Here is a 15,685-nt window from a genome sequence, read left to right on the forward strand (position 1 = left end):
GCATAGGTTTCTGCTTTTGCAGTCTGTGAACATACTGCAGGAAATTCAAGACTCACTCCAAAAGAGGAAGCTGCCCCAGTTTAGATATTCTGTGTCATATGAGCTTTAAGAGATACAAACCATCTATACATTAAGATAAAGCCCAGGGGAAGTGTGAGTGCTCCAGAAGAAAAACAAAACTAGGAGGAACACAGTGGACCCAGCTCAAATCAAACTTAATAGTTACTAGATAACCAAATCTTTTCAGCTGATTTGAGAAGCTGAACAGAGCACCCAAATAAATAAAAGCTCTTTAAAACTAGAAATTATGGTAAAGGGAGAATTCACACCAGCTGACGTCAAGTGCAGAAATTGGCTGATTATATAACACAGCTGCTTTTCCTCTGCTCTCTTAGCTAGTGAGCAGAGCGAGGCCCCTCTGGAGGGAGGTCTGGAGCAGTAGTAATGTGCTTTGGAAGCCCTCGTCTTCCTTCACGTATAGTGGGGCTCTGAGAAAACTGCTTCCTAATGTAGGTACCCCAAGATGAGCATCTACTTGTGGGTTATGTGACTCTTGCTTTTGCGTTCAGTCTGTGGGGTGAGGCAACCCTGCAGCAACGGCTTCATGCCCAGGAGGGCTGGGGAAGTAAGTCTCATTACCTCAAAAGCAGGTTTTGATGCCTCTTTGATGCAAGCCAAGGGTGTAAATCCTAGTGGTGGCTTTATTAATTTGTGACTTGTGTAATTCAAGGAGAGCTAAAACTTTATAGCGGGAGGGTTGTAGACCTTACCCAGCTCATGTAGCATTGGGAGAAATTTTTAGAGCTTATCCAACATTTTTAAGATGCAAAATTTCAGGTAAGCATTAAGTAGCAGCAGAATATCAAAAAGAATTGCAAATTTAAAATCTAGTCTTATGCAAAGGTTTACTAAAATTTTATTTTGTAAAGCTACAATTGAAGTAAATGTCACATTTAAATAGATGATCTGCAGGACCCTCTTGCTAAGATTCTGTTATATTATCAAAGATAAGGTGTTGGTTATTCCTCAGGGAATGTGCTGTGGACTGGCAATACTGCCTCATTCTGCGATGTGGGAATGCTTCTTGCCAATACATTAGTGTCCTTTTTTAAGTGAGCCAACAGTAACTCAATCTGAATGTCTAACCTGAGGCCACCTGCAGCATCAACTGTTGCTTATTAGAGACTCACCACCTTTTCCTGGTTGATTAAGAGGTTATATGTTCACCTGCAATGACTTAAGTGCTTTTTGTGTAGAGAGATCTACAAGCTGTCTCAGTTAAAGCAGGTTATTAGTGCTAATATGGGTTTGTTCTGTGGTTGTTTCTAGTATGTGTTTAATGGTGATGGGCTGTGTTGCCTATATGTTGGTCTTTTCTTTACTAGCTTCCCCCCACCCCCATCAGCTTGTATGAAGGTATTAGGCAGAAATCTTGTGTGAGGCTGTGTTGTAAAGCTGCAATAGTAAAGCTCTGTTTGATAAAGCTCTCTGCTCTTCCTGCTGCAGCTGAATTTATAGTCGATCCTAAAATCAAGTAGTAGGTGAGTGTGTCATTTCCCTGCCTGGAGTGGAAGACCTGCACCCCTTTGGCATGGCCTTCAATCCTGCACCCGTGTTTTGGCTGTTACCACTAAACAGACTCATTGGGATGTTTCTTTTAGCAAAGGTGCTTTAGAGAAACATCTAAAGATCTGATCTCAATATTAGGGGCAATGGACTGTTTCTTAAATGGCACTTAAATGGGTGATTTTTGACTTAAATTTACTGGAGTGAATGCTTCTTTGTCTCCCTCAAAATGTATTTCTTCTAGATCTTTATTGCTGTGACATTGAGGTTTTTATGGTGCTCTGAAGTGCTTCAGAGGAAATGGAGAGTGCTTTAATACTGCTGATTTACTCTTGCAGGTCTGCAGTAATTTCCTTACTGCCTAATTATAAGGCTCGGTTTAATTTACTCTACACATAATGTTTACTGATGCACATATGGTGCCGTATTTCAAGAAATGATACCCGCATCAGGTAGCTTTGTGAAAGGCGACAGTGTAACGCTTTTGTGAAATGGAGAAAATCTTGATCCGTGGCGTGGTGCTCCTGATGCGTTTGGCTGGCAAAAGCCGAAGAGCGTCAGGCTGTAGCCGTCTCGGCTTTTGAACGTAAGGACCTGACAGCTCTGCGTTGGCATCAGTCTGTTAATTCTCCATCAGCCCCTCCGAAAGCCCAACCCTCTGTGCTTGCAATATAAGTCCATCAAAAATCATGACCCAAAATTCGGTGGGAGAGGTCTTGCTGCGCATAGTTTGGCTGTGATTCCTCAAGCAGTGAGTCCTGTGACTCAGATATGCTGCACCAGATCCTTGCATGCGCTGAAGGAAGTCTAGAAGGCACCTAGTGTCTGTAATCACTGCAGAGAAACACATACGGAGCTCTTAAAAACTCGTTTTAACGAGGGACGCTATAAATGTGAGGGAAGAAGCTCGGCGGTAGCATATAATGTTGCTGTTCAAAAAGAAAACCCCCTTCCGAGAAGTTTTGCTTGATGTGGTGTAGTTTTTATATAAAGTTTTCATTGTTCCCTAGCGTGAGCCTGCGAGTGACCTGTTGACAGCTGAGCTAAAGTCATTTACAGAAGCTTGGGTTTATAAAGACAGTTTCAAATTTTGGTGTTGGTTATCAATAATGCAGTAGCAGGAGTTAGGGACGAGTATAAATGTAGAGTAAAATATAGTGCCTTTCCACAGACTCCTATAATTCTGTCCTCCTAATGGATTTATGAGCAATGACAAGGAGTAGATAGAATTTAGTTTCCAAATGGGATTTTAATATTGCATTTGTTTCTTAATTGACATTCATTTTGTTCAGTAATACTATTTCTTAAGTACTTTAAGATGCCTTTAATGTTACTTGTTGTTATGCAATCAGAAATACAATAAGTTCCCCCCCCAGTTCTGCTTTGTAGATGTTATTACCACAGAAAAAAACAGTGCGATAAGACTACAACTTAACTTAAAAAAAAAAAAAAAAGATACAGATGGTAACTGACGGTCTCAAATTAGTGATCTCTGTAGACAGGGCTATGGGGCAGGATTGGTTCTTGGCTTTGAGTAACTTTTGGGAAGGATGACAACGACAATTCCATTTCTGCTGAACACAATCAGTTTTTTACCCTTGTTTCAGCCGTTCTCCTAGAACTGGTCTACAAAAGCTGGCTGCTGTCCACTTTCACCAGGGCTAAACCCCTGCGTCTTACGGACACTGGTGAGGGTTAGCAGGGCAGCGGGTTCGCGGGGGGGTGGGCAGGCATGTGTGATGCCCTGCTGCTCTGTCAGCCCTTCATAGGTTATGGGATGCAGCTGTGTTTAAGTGAAATCCCTATGCGTGCCTGCGAGTGGGCAGTGAGACTAACTTCGTGAAGGGCTTTCATCTACTGTGACCATCCTGTTTGTGACCAAATAGCGAGTTAACTTCCCCAAAACGATTTACTCCGTAATTCCTGTAACTCTTTGATTTACTGCTTTGTAAAGAAGCATCAAACTCTGAAGCCAGTCTGCCTGCCTTAATGTTTTGTCTCAGGTGGTGGTGTAATGATATTTAATGTGTTGTGGCTATCGGTATAATAGGATGTTTAATCCATGGTTTTCTTATTCTTCCTCATCAATTTTAGGATATTATTGTTTTAGATAGGCATAAGGTGAGGCAGCGTTTTTGCTCTGATAATACTTGTCTCTGGTGGGTTATTTCCCCCATGCTGATAAATATAAAATTTCAGTGCTTTTATATAACTAGTGATGTGGTTAGTGAGTCTTAGACTCTCTCATGCCAAAATGGCTTTCTGAAAAGGCAATATAAACTTCTAAGTCACTAAAATTGACAAACCTCTGAAGTGCTCTACTGTGAGAGAAAAAAAAAAAAAGTGAAATCAATGAGAATTAAGTATATAAGCACTTGGTAACGAAGTTCTGTGGTTCTGGCCACATACCATTTTGAGGATTTCTTTGTAGTGACCTACTGCTAGCAGGAACTTCTTATTCTTCCTCTTTTCAAAGTTCTGGTTGCTTTTCTTTAGTAAATTCAGCCCTGGCCTTTTCCTGATTAGGGAAGTTTTTGCTTGAGAGAAAGATCACATGCAGGAAAAAAATACGGAGAAAAAAGAGTGAATAATTAGTTGCTACAAAATTTCTTCCTCGGGTTTGTCTTTTAGGCTCAAATTTTAAAATGTACATAGTGTGTTTTGGAGACCTGTAGTTTAGGTCTGAGTATGGTATATGCTCTAATTGCTCAGCTCCTCTGTGCTTAACCTATCATTAAGACAAAACTAATGCATTAGCATATATAGCCTCAAAATAACTCCTTTTCTTTTAAGAGTGCAGCTACTTACCATGTATTCATAGATGATAGGATGCAGAATCAACTGATTATTTTCTTTTTAGGTAATAGGGCAGTAGCTTCTAATGGTCACCATCTTATTCTCCAGGCCTCCGTTTCACAATGTATTTGAGCAAGACTTCTTTGAGCTGCAGGGAAGAAGCTTTTTAGTTTAATCTCTGCCAATGAAATTAGGAACTTATTGGGAATACTTTCCAGCAGCAAATTATGGGTTTGAAAGTGGGTTTGGGTTGTGGTGCATGTTAAATGGGAGCTGGTGAGGCTGGTGCTCCTGGGTGCATGTTAAATGGGGGCTGGTGCTCCTTGGTGGACAGCTTTATACCGCTTTCTTCGTGACAAAGCTTAACGATCTGCTGGAGCCATCAATCTCCCTGTTGTCATGTTACCTTCCAGTGTCAGGATGAGACATTTAATTCTCTACATGACTGTAAGCAGCACTGAGATGTTCTCGCTCAAAAATTGGTATCTACCCGTGGAAAAACCTCATTTCAGTGGGCAGTTTAACCTCTTGGAGCTCAATTATTGCTGTGCGTCGACGGTGATGAAGCAGAGCTAGACAGTGCTTAGAGCAGGGGAGCACAACGCTATCGAAACCAGCAGCCGACTCTGTGCACCATAAACCGACTAAATTGGCTGTGCTGGAAAGGCATAAAATCTGCTTTGTGATATGCTGTTCCTCCTTAAAAAGGTAGATATTTATTTACAGGTCTTGATGTTTTCCTTTCATACCTTTGTGCTAGTCTGGTGAGCTCATTTGTTTAGCTATGGTTTAATTTTTAATCATGAAGAAAAGTAAAGGTTTTTGTTAATCGGTGAAGTTAAGTGCCTGCTCTGGCAAATAGAGCTTCAGGCAGTAGAGAAACCCCACATGTTACACACCTGTAATTTTAAAAATTCAGAGGTGGAAAAAAATAAGGCATCACTTGCTGAAGAATAGCCATAATGTCATAATATTTATGTCAGAATACAGGACAAAAAATAGTTTATATGGACATTAATAATGTCTTCATGATTGCAAGATTGGGTCTATTTTTAAAATAAAAATGACTTTTTGTTGCATTTTATATGACCATTTGAATTCAAGTTGCATATTTCTTGCATTCCCTACTGAACTCAAGTCAGCTATATAATACAATAAAATCTCTGGATGTACAAGGCATTACTCTGGCTGGACTTTGCAGAGGAATATATGTAATATGTAATGATGATTAAATTGATGAATAGTCCTAATTGGATCAAATAGACTGGTAATGCTGAGCTAATACTTTTAAACATCTCGCCTTGCACAATTAATGTTACCTTGTCGTGCATCCCGTTGTGCTATTGGATGGATGTCTTCTGTCCCTGCTCCTGCCACCGCTAACAAATGATTTTTGTCAAGCTGTGGTGATGGAGAGCAAAATCTGTGCTCTCCTGCATATACAAAAACCTGTTAACTATACCCATTTTCCAATTTGATAAAACCCAAATTGCTGCTTAGCTGTTGCTCTTATCGTCCTTTTTTGTAGATTGTATTACTGTGCCCTATAATGCATGGTTTTAGGTTGAAGACACTTAATACTGATGAAAATAAGCTGTGAAGTTAACCCCCCAGGGAGTTCTCAGTTTTATGGGACATTGTTATAATCAGAACTATAAAGCCACTTTAACCTTGATTAAAAGGTGAATTATTTAGTCAATAAACACAAGCCTTTATGAAGCAGCTCCCCCCCATATGAGATGACAATCAACAGAAAAGCTTGGTGTTCATTTAATATTTAAAATACTCTTTCAGAGAGTGGACGGGAGGTTTTACTGATACCAGTATTCCCATGAGCAAGTATGTTTTTAAGAGTTTGCCCAGGATGGATCCCACGAGACTCTTTAAAACCTGTGATTCTCTTTGGAAACTCTATGCTTGGGCCTATTTAGGTACCTTGAACTTGGAAAACCCTAAACTTAGGTTCTGAAGTGAGACATTTAATGTAGGAGCAAAATTTCTACAAACTCCTTGCTTGGGACTCTATAAATTTCCCATTGCTGTGTGTTGGCCACATAGTGCAGCTTGGGTTTCACTTGGCAACGCAGTGTTGCATTCTCTGAAACTTAATATTTTATATATATATATATATTTTTTACAGCACTTTGATATATCAGTGGTAACATTAATACCTGTATCTCTATTGATGTGGCACGAAACCTATTCATGGTTCTGTTTGCACAGCATCTAGTAAAACGACATCCTGCTCCAAAGAACGGTATGAAAGGTCTTTGATATCAAAATGAAACAAGAGGCGATAAATGGAAACGAAGAGATTGGAAGAAAAAGAGGCAATAAGTGGAAATGAAGCTATTGGGAGAAAAAAGGGATACAAACTGACGGTGTGATAGTAGTAGCTACAATGCACCAGTTTCCTAGCTGTTGGCAGATCTCTTTAATGTATTCCTTTCTTTTATTATTTTGTATGCATTACTGTGATAGCTATTCTGAAGTGCCTCCAATCATTTAGAAAGTGAAAAGTATTTTCCAAATAAAATAGGAGTAGAATTAATTTGCAAGGGGAATTAAGAATTACTGTTCTTAATATTAGCCACTTTATAACTTAAAGGGAATGCTTATATGCGTGCATATGTGTGTATATACACACACACACATATGGTTTATTCTACTTTGCTGCTTGCTTTTACTGCACCACTAAGGGATTAAATGGAAATATTTGAACTTAGCTTTTTCCTAAAAGAAATATCACCGGCCTCCTCTGCTGCTGAAATCCAGCTGGATCTTCAATCATGGATGTACAGCATTTACCAATATGGCAGTCTTCAATTTGGATGGGTGTTTCAATGTCCAGTTTTTCATTTCTAAAAACAATTAAACCCCCAAGCCGAAGTGAATATGCTAAAATGTTTGATCCATACTTCCGTAGCACCATTAAGTTTCTAGGAAGAATTCTTTTATGATTTCAGTCATCCTTCAAATCTTCGCAAAGTTTGATGGTAATTAGTGGTTATTAACAAGGTAGAGAAAATGTTGGTGGCATCATTCTTGCACTAATCTTGTTTCAAACAGATGTTTTTGTGAAATAACAGATATTTAATCTTCAGAAAGTTGTAGAATTTTTTCTTTTTTTCCCCTATGGAATAAATGGTAGGTGTATCTGCTAATCTTGCCTTAAAAAAAATTAGGTTTTATGTTTATACTTTTATACTTACTGGAGCGATTTGAATGAGAATATGAAGCGCAAGGTAAAGGAAATGCATGTCATTGCGTAGGACATGATTCAGTGCAGCAGTTACAGAAAGCTCTGAAGCATTCAGGCTAGCATTTTTAATGATTGCTTGATGTTAAACTCCTGGATCCATACTTGGCTTTTAAGTGCTCTGAACCGTTTTTTAAAGGACCATGCCACTTTCAATTCTCACCAGTTTTCCAGGCTTTATGTGGGTAACCATCGTTGTTCTTGATGGATCCATTCAAACCAGTAGGATTAAATGTGTGAGTTGGCATGAGTCTTGAGTGCTTTGCAGAACAAGGCCCTTAAGATTTTATTATGATATTTCTATACTTGCTACAAATATAGAGTTGGAGGAGGAGTTCAAACTCCTGTTCAGCGCTGGAGATGTGACACATCAATGCTTCCATTTAAGTAACTGATAAATAAGGTATACTGATAACTCTTTTATTTACTGCTCCACTTTGTTTTCTCGCAGCTGCGGAAGGCAGTGATGGATCACATATCGGATTCCTTCCTGGAGACCAACGTCCCCTTGCTGGTTCTCATCGAGGCTGCAAAAAGTGGCAACGAGAAAGAAGTGAAGGAGTACGCTCAGGTCTTCCGCGAGCACGCCAACAAGCTAGTTGAGGTAAGGGGCCCTAGTGGCAGAACTGGGCTTCCGTATTGCTCCTCTAGGAGAGGCAAAGAGAATGATGGATGAGCTGAAATGGCTAATCATGCCAAACTAAAGTAGGGAAAAGGATGTATAGAGAAGGCATAGCCAAAGACCATGACTACTCTTGAAGGGCATGTGTTAAATATGCTTTCAGTATCTTCTCTTTCTGAAGAGGCTTGCAGTGTGAAGGCAACAAACTGTAGTTAGCTTCAAGGATGGTACAGAAGCGTTTATTTGTCTCTGAGGAGAATAAAACATAATGGTTGAAACCTGGCTGCTCACTGAAGAGTGCTTTAACCAAATGACAATGTTTGTTCATCCCAGTTTGCCCTCCATGACAGAGTAAGAACTGTGGAAAATACTTGTATTTCTCAAAGACACAAATACGGTTCAATAATGTTTGTTTGATATTACTATGACATTATTAACTGCTCTATACTGGCATTATTTTGAAGGGTATGAAGCTCTTTTGTAACCTCCTGTCTCACCAACCATGCTGTGTATACTTTAACAACAACAAATGCTGCTAGGAAATTGCTAATTTGAGAAGTATTGAACTATGGTTTGGAAGGCTTCTATTCTCTAGGCGAGGGGAGGAGGAAAGCATTTTAAGTCTCTGGTACATAAGCTCTAGAGAGCAGTAAGGATTCGGTAAGGGCTATTGACAAAAGTTAGCATTTTTCTGATGAATGTGTGTGGGAGGGATTTTTGATGGGATTAGGGTGCTGTTTGGGAAGGTGTCACTCTTCCCACGGGCAATAGAGGGAATCAAAATGCCTCACCTGGGCTCGGGGATCTCACTTGCTGTCTGGTGTCCACCAAGTGCTGCAGTACTGTACTTGTAGGCATCTAAGCATAGTTCCTCAGATTTAAGAACTCCTCCAGCTAGATTCTCTGCATTGCTGAATACCATAAGGTTTACTACTCTTCTCTACAAGAAGAGCAGAGGAGTGTTGGCAGCTTGCAGTCTTGACCCATTAGTACTGCAGAGAGGTTTGTTAACGCTGTCCAGGTGCTGGAGGTATGGCACTGAAAAAGGAGATAGCCATCATGTATTTTTTTAAAGTGGCTTTTGCAACCATATTGTAATAGCAATCAGAACTGCAGCCTTATTTATAATGTGATGAACATATGCAGTTAGTACTATAGCAGTCCCCTGCCCCACAGATTTGCAACAAAATGTTGCAATTACAAGTCTAATAGTATTATTAGAAAGTTAAAAATAACTAGGTAGATCTTATCTTTTACGAGGTAATAAGAGTTAGTGACAGAAAAGGAAGAAAAATCTGTTAAAGACCATTTTTTTTTCTTAAATAGTTAAAACTAAAAGCCTTGACTGGAAGAAACCAAGATACTGATTTTAATTATCTAAGTATGGGATTATAAATTTAACATTACTATTGGATTTGGTTACTGATTTCTGTACTTCTATGGGATTATTTTTAGGTATCCTTCTCAGCACCCTGCCAGTAAAATAACGGTGATAATAACAGTAGATGCCTTGGTCCAAATACTAACACGCTTTTCTCTGTTTAGGCTGTTTCAGACTATTGAAAGCAGAACCTTAACTCATTCTTAGATATCTCTGACAGCTGATACTAGACTGTGGGTTTATGTTTATTCTGTTCCAAAAATGGGCCCTTTTAGTTAGGTCTTGGTCTTTGGCTTCTGAATGTTGTTATTTGTTCTGGGTAATGAAGTCTCTTGAAGAACCCAATTTCTAGTGCAAGCGGGATTTTGCAACCTGGGTTTTGGTCATTTGGATCACTCAAGAAAAATGTTTGGAATTGAGTTACTGCACATGTAGACTAGCTTTTCCACTTAAAATAGTCTCATCACTTTCACTTAAAGATGCACAATATCTTAGCAGATGGGCTTCTGTGGTTTTGTGGGTCAAGCGTTTTGCAAATAGTAAAATGTGGTTTAAAGATGAGACATAATCAAGTGACTGTAGAACAAAGGATCCTTTCCCAGGCAGAGGGCCAGAATTTCTTGCTAATATATGCAAACACAGTTTCACTGAAGTATTTGGAGTTGCACTCGCTTATGCGTGAGGAATTTGGCAATAAAATCCAATATTGTGAAAATGCTATAATAATCATTAATTCTAGAATCAGAATCTGGATTTGAGTGACCCACCAAGCTCAACAGGAAGTCTATAAAGATCAAAAGATCAGAAAAAACAACCTGTTTAAGAGCTATACTTCACCGTTTTGGGAAAAAAATGTATTTCTTATTTGAGGAACATGAGGCGTAATTTTCTGAGCTATACATTTACAAAGATGTAAGTTGTAGCAATGAGACTTACGGAGGTTAAGTTTCAAAGCATATGTTGCAGAACGCTCACAAAAATCTTTCCTCATGAGCTGCTTTGACTATTTCTGTGTCTTCTGCTCCCCGCATCTTTTCATAACACTTATCTCTTGCTTTTCACTTCATTTGCTATGATATATCTCATTTGAGAATAAACCCAAAGATGAATTCCCAATTCCCTAGGTGTTCCTGACATCCAGGTTTCTCTATAGGGTGTTTAGGAAATGCAGAGTCAAGTGTCGTCCCGTGAAACTGGAGGTGTTTTCTGTGGCTCCTACGTTAAAGCCTGGTTACTCAGGCTCCCTCCAGAGCCTGTGAGGCTGAACATGTCAAGACTTGAGAATCAGTGTATTCATGAATCATCCAAAATGAATGACTCAACCTAATACAGACAAAAAAAAAAAAAAAAAGGAAAAAAAGAAAAAAATCTTTTTAAACCTGATGGTCCATGGCACCATCACAAGCTTGGGTGGCTAACTCCCTTTCTTCAAGTCACATTCTGGCAGCCACTTCTCAATCTATGTTTTCTGAAACCTAAGTTGGAGGAGTGGTGAGGCTTTCCAGATCATGACCTTTATCTTGTAAATCCTTTCAATATTTTTAAAAAACTTTATCTCATGGCTGAAAGGCAAGAAATGCCCAAGTTGTATTGCCAACTTTAAATATGACCTTGGGAAGTAATTTAACCTCTGTGTCCAGGCTTCTTCATTTGAAGCATAAGTTTAGTGATGGATAATTCTAATACCTACCTCACAAAGATATTTGGATGCTAAATTGACTCAGATCTATTCAAAGCATCTATCAAAGCATTATATGGCAGCTAATTAATTAACTTTTATTATTCTGTTTAGTAATGTTTTCTGTATTTAAGTGTTAGTCCTCTGGATTGTGTTTTGCAACATTACACTCATTAAATGATCAAATGCAACCACTTTTCCTGGGAGATCAAATGCAGCAGCCAATAGGCTCCGAAGAGCCAGGAGAGTAAGCTGCGTGGTTGCCTTCAACAGGAAGCATCAGCATGTGTGACTATTAGCTAATAACTGTGAAAATGCAGATATTGGAGCCTTCCACTTACATTAGCAGATTAGATCAAGGTGCTTTGTCCTCACAGCAAGGATGGGAACAAGTGCATCAGAGTGCTACTGAGGAGAAAAACTTTTATTTTCTAAGCTTAATTCAATTATTTCTTGACTTTTTATTTCCTGATGGCGTGAGTGGGCTTTCACAGGGGCAATGCTGGCAGGAGTACTGATGTCCATCTCTGATTGAGAAAGATCAGGATGGAGGTGAAGTGGCAGGCCTCTCTGCAGCTCTCACAACGGACTTGATTTCCCCTCTAGACCTGTACCAAAAACCTGCTACAACTCAGTGGTGTGAGTGATATGTATCTGCTAGGAGTTTTGGAGAGATTGACTATTTTGTGTTTTATCCTACCACCATCCACTTCTGTAAGGTTTACAGGAATGTAATTTTTAAACTGAATTTCAACTAAAAATTAAATGGAAAACGCTCTTAATTATTACTAATTTCTTTTCACTTAGAAGTAGCAATCGTAAAGCAAACCCCTCTGTCCTCAATGTTTGGCATTAATTTTTTTTGAATGTAGCTCTATGGAAAAATCAAGAATAACAGGAACTTTTAGACTTTCAAAAAATGCCTCCTCTGGAAGGCTGCAGCCAAACTCGACGTTTGGTTGGATCACGAGGGAAACTTGCAGCTGGATCTGTTATGTAGCATGAGAGCTGAAACTAGGTGTGCAAAGGCTTCCTCTTATAAAATCCTAAAGAATGAGATGTACAGTTGAAATGGCGACTGGCCTGCAACCTGAATGTCGCAGGATTCTCTGTTGAACTATGGATATTTTTTGTTGAATATTGCTGCTGTTTGAACTTCAAATCCTAAAGTCAATCTGTTGGGGTTGAGTTCGACAAAACAACTCCTTAACTCAAGGGAATATGTGGAGGCTTCTTGTGAAAAGGAAAAGCTTCACAAGCAATCTAATTGCCACTGTTCTTGAGGAAAAAGAGTTCAGTATTTATACTTCCTCATCTTGATGAGGAAGCTAATTACTGTGAGGATGGGTATGAAATTTTAATATGGGGGGAAAATAATTTGCCACAAAAATGAGAAGAATGAAGCTGCACTAAATCCAAATAGCATCGAAGTTTAGCTTAGTTTTTTGGTCTCCGGGAGGGACACAGTGGAAAGCGATAGAACAAAGATAGTAGGTTGTAGGAAATTATGCTCCCAATCTCCATCCTGAAAGTAAAAGGACTTATCAAGTGAAAGTTCAGAGCTGCAAGAAGATGCTCAGGAGGTTATGACTTTAAAACCTTGTATGACAACAGGGACTTCTAGATTTTCTGAAAACCAAGAGTTAAGTTGATTTTTAAATGTACTATTTGGTGAGCAGTGAACAATTGCATTGGTTAGTTTTCTGCCTCAAAACTCACTTCTGGCCATTTTAATATTACTGTGGAGAGGACTCTTATTTTTAGCTGTTTTAAATTTGGTGCTGAACCACTTCCTGCTAAATACAGTCTTTCAAAAAGAGGGTGTCCTACTGATTTTGTATTAATTCAAAGAGATTTTTATGGGGCCTGCACATCTATCAGTTTTGGGTCAGGCAAACAAGACTTCCAGACCTGCTGAAAATAATCAGTCATCTAATAAGGGTACTTGCTACTGGAAGAACTGTGTTAGGCTATAGTTTATGGAGATTAAAACTTGATACAGTGCAGGCAAATCAATAGTATCACAAGGTTGGATAGTAATTTGTGGCTGATGGAATCTAAAGCAGCTTTTCTTTCCCTTTTATAGTCCCTCTACTTGGCTTACAGGATTCTTTAACTTCCTCTTGATCATGCAGTTTTCCTTTTTGAAAAGGATATTGGGGCTACTTTGGGGAGGTTTGGCGGTTTGGGCTTTATTATAATGCCAAGAAAAAAAGAATTAATATTTGACTCCTTGGTAAGGCACTGTGCATGCTGCTTTTCATTTTCCAAGACCTGGCTGTCAGTGAATTTACTCCAGACTTACATCTGTGGTAACAGAACTAATGCCTAACCCACATTTTGTTCCTGAAGTGTATTTTGGAAGCGCCTCCTGGGTTTTAAGTTTGTAGGAAACTTGAAGCTAGAATTTCTCATAGGGAATGGAGAGCTTACGTTCAGGTTTTGGACTTGAAGGGCCAGGTTCTTATTTGGAATAAATGCACAATGTGCTGCTTGATCAGTAGTGCTTTTGATAGTGATCTTCATAAAGAATGTATAAAAAGGCTGGCTTTGTACTTTTGTAAATATTGGATAAGTTCATGAGTACCAATTTAGTGAACTGAATTGGATTTTCATTTGAGAAAGATAAAACTCAGAGTAACAAGCCCAGGAGGAAAATATTTGGCTCACTTAATTCTGAAACTTTACTTCAAGGAACAAGCAATGTTCCTATACGGTATAATCCACAAATACTAATTGTACTTGAAATGTTCTGTTCTTTTCAATTTAAGTGCACATCACTGCATTATTGGAGTATCTGACTAGCTATTTTCTACTAGGCAATGAAGAGAAGACATCAGCACTCTACTAGAGCTGCTCTATCCAACTTCCATCATAAAAATATATCCCTCTGGGTTTTCTCTCTTGCAAGAATAAAAGCTGATCAGTCTGTTTTTCTTTTACTTGACATTAGAACTGAGCTAGATAAGAAATAGCATTTAGAAGGTATTAATCCTTGATTCCAATCAAGCAGCATTAGGAAGGTCATAGATTAGTTGAATTCAAGCCTTTCAAGTTGAGAGATTCAATCTGAAATTAAAACTGTGGGCTATCTTTATGTCCTGGTGTTTCATCTGCTCTGTTGAGTTGGAATTTCCATCTCAGACCTTTCCTCCTTGCATATGCAACAGATGTTTTTAATTCCTAGTAAACATCTTCAGTATATTGAAGACTGACAAAACTTTAACAAATCTAATTATGTGCAATGAGCATACAGAAAGCTTGAACTTTTTGCTGTTATTTCTTCCAAATCCCTACTGCAGCCAGATCTAGTTACTCTGCTTTCTTCATCTTGGGAGTGGAAAAGCCTTTAAGATAAAGGGAACCAGAAGTCTTTTAGGGGAAAAACTTCCGGTTCATTCTGAACTTTTTCCTATACTGATTTCCCCTCTTCCTTCCCCACCCCAGCCCCACAAGATAAGCTATACTGATAGTCCAGTGTCATCCTGTGGGGATCTGCACCAGCTTCATCTTCTGCCACCTTAGTTAACACTGAAAATCAAAATGCATTACGGAAAAAAGGACATACACAGCTAACTGTGGTTTTGTGACTTCTGGAGCCTCTTGTATACCTTTTTCTGAATGGGATAGACTATTAAAGGAATTAAAAAGTGATCTCTGCTTTTGTTCAAGAGTGATCACTGTCTTCAAGCAATGAAGCTCTGAAGCTTAGGAGGTCTGCCACAGGAGGAAGCCAGTGCAGGACCTGACTATGACCTGGTGTCTGCATCCTTAAGACAGGAATGTGGGTAAAATTAATCTTGGGAATGGACAGCTTGGCTATGGCAGATGCTGACTGTGCCTGGAAGTGTGCCTCAGCACCTGCTCAGCAGGTTTCTAATGAAACCCTGGAATCCAGGATGGCTCCAAGGGGAATAAATTTCTCACTTGACTAGCTTGCAACACAACTCCGTTTCCAAAATCTCTTCCTATTAGTAACACACTGATAAATAATTCGCTAGAATCTGTGAGGCTATTAACATGGTCTTGAGCAGTCCTTTTCTACTCCTTTTCCCCCTGTTCCTTTATTCTTAGACTGGTAAACTTTCCATGTGTCATAGCAACACCAAAAGGGCTGAAGGATAAATTTATTTTTTTTTGCCACATCTTTCTGTGATATGTACATAAGACACCTGCTACTTAAACTTGGCAACCTGTGGGCAATGATAGCTCATCTCCTCCTTCCCAGAAGAAGGCTTAGAAGGAGGGTGGAAAAAACTGAACAGCTTTTTTTTTTTTTTTTTTTTTAATGCTGCAGCATCTCCATACTGATTTGTAAGCATCTTTGCCTGGAATGGTAGCTGCTGTAACTGTAAAGCCAGTGCTGATCCCATCATCTAATTT

At 39.1% G+C, this 15,685-nt stretch overlaps 1 protein-coding gene across 2 annotated transcripts in view; it reads left to right on the plus strand.

The window, feature by feature from the left end:
• The window catches only part of CTNNA2 (catenin alpha 2), a 431,832-nt gene that overhangs the window by 326,585 nt on the left and 89,562 nt on the right, over nt 1-15,685 (plus strand). For both annotated transcript variants that reach the window (XM_062575101.1, XM_062575102.1), the window contains one exon: nt 8,073-8,225. In XM_062575101.1, the coding sequence (XP_062431085.1) occupies nt 8,073-8,225 (153 nt within the window). The remainder of the gene's footprint in view (nt 1-8,072; nt 8,226-15,685) is intronic.

Source organism: Rhea pennata, chromosome 4 (genome assembly GCF_028389875.1).
Source record: "Rhea pennata isolate bPtePen1 chromosome 4, bPtePen1.pri, whole genome shotgun sequence".
Taxonomy (NCBI): Eukaryota; Metazoa; Chordata; class Aves; order Rheiformes; family Rheidae; genus Rhea; species Rhea pennata.